The sequence below is a fragment of the Aspergillus nomiae genome (assembly GCF_001204775.2).
Source record: "Aspergillus nomiae NRRL 13137 chromosome Unknown contig00019, whole genome shotgun sequence".
Taxonomy (NCBI): domain Eukaryota; kingdom Fungi; phylum Ascomycota; class Eurotiomycetes; order Eurotiales; family Aspergillaceae; genus Aspergillus; species Aspergillus nomiae.
Window position 1 is genome coordinate 168,407 of NW_015378074.1, and position 10,009 is coordinate 178,415.

Here is a 10,009-nt window from a genome sequence, read left to right on the forward strand (position 1 = left end):
GGCCTGCATACCAGAGGGGCAGGGCAGACAATTCAGGGGAGGACTCGATCAACTATGCAAATTTAGCCCGCTGCGTGAGGGTCTAGAAACGGAGTGCGGAATGGGGGCGCGCATGATGGAGACTCCCCCAGCATCGCCTGACCTGCCAGGCTCTGTGGGGAGCAACTCATGCGGCCTCGATCCATCTGCCCGACAGGTGAAAGAAACACGGAATTCCAGGAGGAGCCCGACCATTGGACGGAAGACAAGATCGGAGATTAACAAGCAAGGGTTGACGGAGTGGGCATATGTACCTTATCCTTAGCCGCTTCAGACTCGACCAGTCCTCGGCCAATCCACTTCAAGCCTGCAGGTGATCTCACGAAGACAAGCCCACACTAAACCATGATAGTGCTGGCTATCAGATCCACCTGAGAAAACAAGGAGAGGCCCCAGACGCGCTAGTGGCTGGTGACTATGGGGTAGTCTGAGTTAGTTTTTTCGGCAGTGCTCTGAGGGGAAATGCATATGACATTCATTACCTCGGTGTGCGAGTAAGAGAGCATCACAGCCATCTTATACTCGGGTCAAGATGATTGCGCGATAATAATGCGGTGAGAGAGAGACATGAGGATGATCCAGATTGCAACGAGGGACTAAGAATAGATCTATTCCGGTAGCCGAACGAGAGACTGCATCAACCGGGATGCGGTCGAGAGATCTAGAATTCAAGGAGGAGTCGAAATGACAAAAGAAACAAAAACAATCCCGGCCTGAGGCAGCGGCCCGTCAGTGATGCTGCCGTGCCCTAAACAGGAAAGTGATACATCGGGCTGCGATGCAGCCCATGCTTGGCAGTGGGGTCACTCTTGCCGTCTGATCAGCGAATATCAAGGCATTTCTACATGATAACATCACATCTACACCATCTATTACCATTCGCAAAAGACTTGGGTATACTACGCTGCCTCCAAAGTAGTAGTAGTCGGTCCCGTGTGACCGACTATTGTGATGCTATCAGGTGGCTAGGAGTCTATCGAGCCTGTAGTGTGACCGTGACCTCCTTTTCCCTGCAGGTTTAGTACTCCCAATCAAACTCATACACTAAATGGAAACGGAGGGGAAAAGAACACAAGCATCGCTGGTTCCGCCCCACCTGATCCATCATCTCTGCCGCAGGAACCAACGTTGAGGTCCCGTTTGACGTCCCGCGAGTGGCTCCACGTCAGAGTCGCTTCCCAGACAGACATCTCTTAAGTGCAAAGAAGTATATACAATTGGTCTCGGTATCGACATGGATCTATGATCTTCTTGCCTTGGCTGCGATGGTAGTCAAAGTCCCTGACCGCTTGATTCTGGGTAGGCAGCCTAGGAACATAGTTATCCAAGAACTCGAGGTCACTGCGCTTTGGGCATCTCTTGGGTGATTTTCGGTAAGGGGCTCATTCGCCATTTTGCCGATCAATGAAATGTATAGATACATACGGAATAGTAGATACGTTTATTCCTATCATGGCTGCCTGGCAGTTTCGAACTCGACCATATAAAACATTGCGCGGATGAAAATGGCGAACTGCAGATTTCAATGGGGCCGGGCAACAAGGCCACAAAAACTTCCATCAACATGTAACATCCAGACTACTATTATAGGACCATTAAATTCTCCTCATAACACAACTCATGTCACATTCGCCCTGGTTTCTTTTCTTCCCCTTTCCCATTTTCTGCTTTCCCCCCTTTTTTTATTGTTTTTTTCCCTTCCTGGCTGCTTAGCCCTTCGTTCTATACAGCGCATGCGTAACCATAACCAAAAAGAATTGTCATCGAATCATCAGCACAAAATCCGTAAGCTCGTCAAAGTCATAATCAGACTCTTTAGCCTATTTTCGACAGCGCCTTGGAACTGCGCGCCAAGCCAATACAGAACTCGCCCCAGTCATCGCCGCTGCTGGTGGTCAACACCTCCTCGGCGATTGCCTCTTCCAGTCGCTCTCCGTATCTCCGACGGAATTCGCTTTTCACCTGCTCCAGATGGCGCGGTTCCCAGTGCAATCGGACCAGTCGGGAAATCAACAATTCCGATCGCTCCTTGCCCGTCCGCGATTCGCGCAGCGCCTGGTGGAGCAGGAGCGCGTCCCGCATGGGTCGGTTGATCACTCCGTTGAGTATATGCGCAAGGGTTTCGCCCTGTATCCATCGAGTTAACCATGATCCTATAACAAGGGAAAGATAAAGAAAAGAACCACCAGGGGGATCACGCAGGTTAAACATACCACAAGATTCTGCGACTTGGAAATCATAGCGCGGGCGAAATTCCGGCCGTAGATCCGCTCATACAAGCGGAGCACCTCTCGCAAGTGAGAGTCGCTCCGGCGCACAATGATATAGATCATCGCGGTTTCGCCTCCATGCCGCGACACCAACGCCTTGTGCAGCTCTTGGACGTCTCGTTCGATTAACTCGCCATCGAGGGGCTCCCGTTCACTCTGCCGGGTGGCCTCGAGAGCCATCAGCACGGCGGTTCGGAATTTGTCGGCCTTCAGTTCGGCCTTCATGCATTTCTCCAGGCTATCAAGGTACCGTGAGTCACGGAAGCATTCTTTGATCGCACGGATTTCACTGTTACTCCGGCCAAACAGCGACTCAATCAGCAGCTCGCGTCGGGAGGTACTCGACTGGTAGTAACAGTTGGCCCAGAACGCTTCGGATTCCCACCGGCCCAACGCAGTCGCATAGCACACCTTGCCAAAGGTACTGTTGCCCAGCTTCAGACGAATATGCTTGGCCAGGTTGACGCTTTTGCCGTGCAATTTCACATGCTTCTTGTACTCCGACCGGAGGTCCAGGATCTCCTCGCTGGTCAAATGGGGCAGCACACGGATGAGGGTTTTGCTATCGATGCTGCGGGTATGCGACAAGGCATCCTGCATGGCCATGGCATCGGGTTCGGGGTCATAGAATGACACTTTCTTGCGCGGTGTGCTGGGTTCGATCAGCATCACGGCTTGTTCTTGCGAACCAGGTCGCTCTGGGCGGACCCGACTCCTCTCGCGCTTGGAACGATCACTTTTGGGCTCCTTCAGCTCCCTCTCGTCCTTGGATTTCTTCCTCCGATGCTTTCGTAGCCCGCTGGAGTCGGAGCCGCCATCGAGGGGCTCTAGGTCCGACACGTCTTCATCCCGCTTGGAGGGGATGACGATCGGAGACGGCATCGGGGAGATGCTCTGGTACGTCCCCTTATACGGCTCCAGCATCGGGCTCGCTGGTCGGAGGCCGGGGTCAGGGCCTGCGACCGACAGATTGTTGCCCGAGGAGACGGAATGACTCTTCTGGCGCGTGCCCTTCCGGTCGCCGGGCGCGATTTCGACATACTGCTGTCCGCTGTCTGGACGGCTGGTGGGGGTCTTGGAGAACTGTGGATTGGCGGAGTATTTGATGTTTGCGTATTGCGACGGTTGACCCCTGTCTGTGTCGCCCGGTTTCGCGTACTGGGGTGCCGCAGTATACGACACCGGCTGCTTGGAGGCGCCCTTCGAGGTATATTGAACTTTCGGATCGACTTGCGCGTACTGGAAAGTAGGGGGGTTGGCGTACGGGGTCTGCGCCGTGGTGTCGCTGGATACGGCGCGTTTATGGGTCGGCGAACTGACCGTGGGGGCGTACGCATGAGCGCCCGACATCGAGACGGGACGACCGCCCCAGGATGGATACGGGTTGGACTGTGCTTCGAGGTTCGCGTACTGAGGCATCGGAAACGACGGCGCGGCCGTTGTCGCCGGCTGCGGAAACGCACCCGGCATGTATTGTTCGTCGGCTTGCGACGACGGTGGGACGAACCCTGGGCGCTCACACTCTGGGATCGGCGCCCAGTCTGGTTGCGCATGCAGGTATTGAGCGGGCGTTGCATATTTGAACGCGCCCGTTTTCGCGTAGCTGGGATGACCACCTAGCGCTTCCTCGCTGGAGCGTCCGGAGGTGTGCTCCTTTCCGGCGCGCCTGTCTCCATTCAGCGCGCCCGACATCATTGCACCGTTGACCTGAGAGGACGAGGTTCGGGGAGTAGCCATGTACCCATAGTAGTTGCGCTCGAGTTCCCCAGGAATATCGCCATAGGCCAGTCCGTCGTCGTCCGAATCCGAGTAGATATCATCCGGGGGAGCATCGTAGCGAACTGGGCGAACGTTGGGGGACCGCGCGGGGTCGTTGTGGTCGCGTAGATAAGTATAGTGGCTCACATCGGAGCCCGAGGGCAGATGGCTGGCGCTGGTGCGATAACCACGGCTTCTTGATCGCGCTCGCAGGTATTCGTCTGCCGGTTCGGAAGACAGATACGGATTCCCCAGGGCCGAAGCGCGCGAACTGGAGCGCTGTCGCGATCTGGAACGGCCACGCGACCGTGGGTCGTCGGGCTGGAGAGACATGGATGACAAGCGACAGGGACCAGCGATCGCGGCAAGGGACCAACCTAAAGCGAGATCAAGCTTAAAATTAGTGCTTTGCGACCGGTAGGGGGGCCAGCACGATGTCAGAAACACCGGGAGAAATCCAGACTAGCGAGAGTAGAATCACGGGGAGAGATGGATCGTTCCCCGCGGGATACTGTGTGCGCAATGGAAGAGGGAAATCACACAGAAATGAGGAGAGCGCGATCGAAGCGCCCGTCACCAGGCACACTCCACTACCTTTGAGTTTAGTTTGTTGTGGCCGAGGCTGATGGACAGAAACTGAGCTACCGTGACTAGTTCAGTAGGGATCATCGGGGGTTCGTATCGCAGTTCAGGTGAGATGGCAATCGACGGGTCTCATGGTGTGGCCTCGTCGAACGTGACGGAAACGAGGGAAAGGAAAAGGGAAAAGAAAAAGCAAGGAAGATGCACCTCATGGCCATTCAGTTGTAGACGAGCTGTCGAATCGCCGTCCTGGACAGGAACGAATCAAGGCCGACCGCCCTTGGAGCCGCACGGAGCTCCTGCATCTGCTGAAGCTGACGGGCGGTTCCATCTCACGAATGACAGACCAAGTGAGAGTCACTAGTAGTAGCACTAGTACTGTGTAGTAGTAGTAGTACCTTTAGTAGTCAGTTCTCGTACTCAGACGAAACCTTTCCCCACTTCCAATCAGCCGTTCTGCGATTCCCGGAGTTGCCGCGAGATTCCCGTGTGTCATTGGTCCTCGGAGCGACCGACGGGCAGATCCATTCTGCAATCTTACTTTGTAGTCCATACAATGTCCACGGTACTCCGTCAATCCACAACATCAAGATGATATCCTGATATAACGGCAAAAGCCAAAGAAGGTGATCGTTTACGATTCACTTTAGTTGAGGATCTGGTTATACTGACCGACTCATGGACGCGTCGCAAATAGTTATAAATATATATTTATCAGTAGCTATATCCTATATATTATTGGGGTAACTCACAGCACGAATAATATGGTCAAGAAACTCTACATAGTATACTAGATTCTTTTAGATACTCAAAGGTAAGATAAACTCAAACATAATTGAATCTTGCTTTAAAGTTATAGCGAGATAACTTAGGAATATCATATCACTTCGTATCACTAATGGGTAGTCGTCCGGTGACAGCATCCACAATTTTCTGTCATATCAGAAAGAATGGACAAGCAGAAATATACGTTTGGTTCCACAAGAAGAGATATAGAAGACGGTAGCGGAAGATATCGGCACATAGTTGTGGAAGGGCATATCTATGAACCCCCCCGGAATGATACTTAGGTAGTCCTCGTGACTTTCTCCCAAATGGATCTAGTCTACTCCGTAAACTCTCGACAAAGCCATATCAGCTGACTGGCCGATCGACTGGCGATGCTTGAACGGTTCAACATTGTCAGTACCTTATCTGTTGATGCGACCTCAAACATCAACCACCCGCCGGCCTGGACCACTACATCCATTGGCCAGGGTGCGGAATGATTCGAGGACGTCAAAACATACTACACGACCTGACCAGTCGCTCTATGCTATGATACCGTACCGAAATGTGATATGACCAGACAACCGAGTATTTCTAAGAGTGGGCATTTAATATCCTCTGACTGAATGGATGTAGACTAACTACTACAACAAGTACTCCTAGCACTAGGATTCAAGCATTTTCATAAGGACGGTAGCAAACATCATCGCTTCAATTTCACAGACGCAAAACTCAACTTAGCTTTTCCCGCAAGCGCAGACTGGAGCCCGGCACAAACTCGAGCCCCTCATTCAGGTTCCCCTTCCGGGCGAAGTGAAGATCCTTACCATAGTGATCGCGCGGCTGCCAGGGACCGCGGTCTGCCGCGCGAGGCAGAGCACGGGCACCGGCATGAACATAGGTTGACTTGAGTTGCAGCAGGGGGCGGTCTTGGAAGTGCTGCGCATCTTGAGCCTTGACACGCGGGACAGCAGCGACGAGCTTGCGCGACTCGAGCATTTGGAGAATGCGGGTAATGCACTGCGCGATGGCATCGGCACCCAGGGTCCACGAAGCGTTGGTGTATCCGATCACGAAGGCCGCGTTGGGAAGGTCCTGCAACATCACTCCGTTCCACAGGTACTTGGAACCGATGTCGATCTTCTGCCGGTCAACACTGAGCGTAATGCCGCCGCCGATCTGCAGCTTCAGCCCGGTGGCTGTGACGATGATGTCCGCGTCCAGCGTTGTGCCCCCATTGAGGGCGATACCCGTCTTCGTGACGGTCTTAATGGTGTCGGTGCGGACGTCTGCCTTTCCACTGCGCAGGCAAGCAAAGAAGTCGCCATTTGGACAGACACACATTCGCTGGTCCCAGGGCTTGTAGTGCGGCTTGAAATGAGGGTCGTAAGAGATATGGCCGGGGAGTTCCTTTTCCAAGCCGCGCTTGAGGATCCAGATCGCCAAGGAGGGGAAGCGCTGGCAGAAGAGGAAGAACATACGCTGCCTCAGGATCCAGATAGCTCGTTGTAACCCGTGATAAATGCCTGATGGTAGGAGGTATGATAGTCTGCTGTTGGCTTTGTGGTTGGGGACTGAGTACACATAGGTCGGACTACGCTGGAGCATTGTGATATGCGCCGCCTCGTCGGCCATATTAGGGAGAAGCGTGATTGCGGTAGCGCCACTACCGATGATTACAACCTTCTTGTTCTTGTAGTCGAGGTCCTCGGGCCAGAATTGCGGGTGCACAACTTGGCCCTGGAAGTTATCCAGTCCGGGGATCTTGGCCTGCAGCGGCTGATTGTAGTCGTAGTAGCCGGTACCGAAAATCACGAAGCGCGAGGTTATGGTCTGGGGAACACCATCCGCGTCCACGGCCAGCGACCAGGTGTTGTTGGTGGTGCACCAGTCCGCAGAGGACACATGATGCCGGAACAGGATGTGCTTGTCGATACCATACATCTCGGCAGTGGTGTGCATGTATTCCTTGATCGCGGAGCCTTCTGCAATGGGGTTGTTGTGGTTCCAGGGGTTGAAAGCGAAGCCGAAGGTAAATAGGTCTGAGTCTGAGCGAATGCCGGGGTAGCGGAAAAGGTCCCAGGTACCACCCAGGTCCTCGCGCGCTTCCAAGATCGCATAGCTGAAGTTGGGCAACTGCTCTTGGATGCGATAGGCAGCGTTGATGCCGGAGATGCCTGCGCCAACGATAATCACGTCAAAGCACAACTCTGGCTGCACCGGTGTGTGGCTGTTCATGTTAAACTGAGATGGAGAGTAGAAGTATGATGAGCATTAGATTCGGGGCACAACGTTTCTTAAAAAGAGCTCATACACCTCGGCCTCAACTCACGATGCATACTCCATAGTACCAGGCCCGTGTGACCTCTTTCATGGGGTAGATCGATTCATCCTCGTCTGAAATGCCGGAGATATGCTGTACTATGCCGAGTGGGGCGTGCCTAGTTGGATGACTTCAGTCCATTCTTTTGCCGCTCTCCATATGCAGCCGATGGAGTCTCCACATCCTCAGAACAACTCGACATCACCCGAATCAAAGAGGAGCTAATGGTTCGCAACCGATCTAGATCAATGAGATACATAGCACTACAAACCGGGGTCTTGGGGTAGCCGGTCGGTACTGCTCGGCAGTCGTCGGTTCTCTAAACCTAGACTAGATTTCGACCTCCGCATCTAATCCTCTAGCTAGATAGCAAGGTGCATAATGCATAGAATATAGTGACATTGGGTAATAAAATTAAATGATATTCACCTTGCACAATTTGTTAGCAATATGTCGTTTTGGTGCCCGGCTGACTGAGATCGTTGTCTCGTTAGAGGGCCCAACCTTCACTGCCCTAAGGGGTTATACGGCAAGGAAAGGCTAGGGCTTTAGCAGTCATAGCAAAGCCAGTTCTATTAGATGCTAGGGTATGGCACAAGGGGGAGTCCACTGTGCCATCTACACTACGCCAATTCAGTACTCTTTGCTTTATGATTTCCGTAGTCTTTTAGTAGCAAGAATTCTGTGATGAGCGCGTCCGCGTCTCTTGTGTCATTCACATACAAGATATGTACTCTATCAATCTATTTAATTATTCGGAACCTGGCGCTTCTCAATGAACTTCTTCTCGCCAAAAGCCTGCTTGACTCCCTCGACAGCAATAACGCGCTCGTACCACGCGACGGTGACCGGGCACCTGGAGCGCATCTCAGCGTCAATACCCATAGAGAAGCCCCAAGCCAGTGCGGAGGCGAGGGTGATATCAGCCATGGTAATCTTGTCCTCGCTACACAGCCAGGTGCGGTCCTTCAGGTGGGAGTCGAGGAAGGCGAGCGAACGCTCCAGGCGCTCGAGGGCGTTGTTCTCCACCGCTTCGTCATAGGGCTTGGCCCCCCTCCGCCACAATGCCAGCTGGATGACATTCTCCATGACTTCACCGTGGGAAAAGCAAATCCACTGTCGGATGGTGACGCGCTCGACAATAGTACTACCCATCAACTGCTCGGCGGCTGGGCCACTCAGAGCGACATACTCCGCAATGGCATCCGTCTCGAACAGGTTGGTGCCGTCGGCGCCCTCGAAAGTGGGCACCTTGCCGTAGGGGAACTTGGCCAGGAATTCAGGCGTGCGGTTGGTCTCGCGCATGACGAAGTCCGGGAAGGTGAGCTCCAGGCCGTTGAGGTTGGCTGCGGCCTGGATCTGTTGGGGAATATGGATTAGCAGTTATCAGGAACAAGCGAGTAGGCCGCACGTACTCTCATAACCCGAGGGCTGGGAATGTAGGACCAGATCTTTCCGAATGGAGCCATTTTGTCTGAGAGAATATTGAGAGCGGTATTGTTGGTGGGGGAAATAATCATACGACGATAACGGGTTATATGTGTCTCTACTCTTCCTGTTTAGATTTATAATAGACTCCGCTTGGAGGGGCAGAAGTGGGGACGGTATCTTGATTTCTAATTATCTCGACATGAGTTCGACTCAGCAACTGACCGGTGCTGCCGAATCAACCGAGTGCCAGGGCCGCCGCCACGGTCAAACTACTTCCGAGTGGAATGGGTTTGGTGGTCTATAGTAGCATTGCAAGATTCGTCTCAGGGTTCATATTGTTGCAACCATCTTAGGTCAAGTAGCGTATGATCAGGGGTTCAGTTTCCTGCACCTTGGTGCAGTTTCACTAGACATACCACGGAGGGTTTCATTGTGATATCTCTAATAATGTTATATCTACAATGCTCTGAGACTCTGATTCCTGCTAGAAGAGAATTCATCCATTCTATGTGCTTCGTAGCTTCATGGTTCCCTTATTTCTGTGTTGGTTCCTGAACTTGGTCGATAGATGATTGAGTTAATAGAATTATCACTCTGTCCTTTCGTGGGGACGGCAAGGAATAGCCATAGCCCGTTGAGAGAAGGAGAGTAAGATGCGCTATTCATAGACCAAAGTCTCTTTACGAAAGTGGAAGACTCCATAACCAAATTTGATTTTGTCCTTGAACTATGCCTGATTTTATTCAGCGCTCTATTAATATCTATCAAAACAAGCAGAGAGAGTATCGGTTTCTAGTTTGTATAGCGATAGATAGGATTGGACATAACCAGGAAGATG

At 52.7% G+C, this 10,009-nt stretch overlaps 3 protein-coding genes across 3 annotated transcripts; all 3 read right to left on the minus strand.

The window, feature by feature from the left end:
* Window positions 1–1,712: 1,712 nt before the first annotated feature.
* Window positions 1,713–4,400, minus strand: anxc4 (annexin ANXC4; the record flags this gene model as incomplete). The annotated part of the gene is made up of 2 exons (XM_015547377.1): window positions 1,713–2,166; window positions 2,253–4,400. 2 exons carry the CDS (start codon window positions 4,398–4,400, stop codon window positions 1,855–1,857), a joined length of 2,460 nt encoding a protein of 819 aa, XP_015411053.1. The 3' UTR covers window positions 1,713–1,854.
* A 1,749-nt stretch (window positions 4,401–6,149) lies between these two features.
* On the minus strand, window positions 6,150–7,655 carry ANOM_002121 (flavin-containing monooxygenase; the record flags this gene model as incomplete). The annotated part of the gene is made up of 1 exon (XM_015547378.1): window positions 6,150–7,655. The coding sequence occupies one exon, from the start codon at window positions 7,653–7,655 to the stop codon at window positions 6,150–6,152; it is 1,506 nt and encodes a 501-aa protein (XP_015411039.1).
* An 832-nt stretch (window positions 7,656–8,487) lies between these two features.
* Window positions 8,488–9,209, minus strand: ANOM_002122 (glutathione S-transferase family protein; the record flags this gene model as incomplete). Its single annotated transcript, XM_015547379.1, has 2 exons — window positions 8,488–9,099; window positions 9,156–9,209. 2 exons carry the CDS (start codon window positions 9,207–9,209, stop codon window positions 8,488–8,490), a joined length of 666 nt encoding a protein of 221 aa, XP_015411052.1.
* Between the last annotated feature and the right edge of the window lie 800 nt (window positions 9,210–10,009).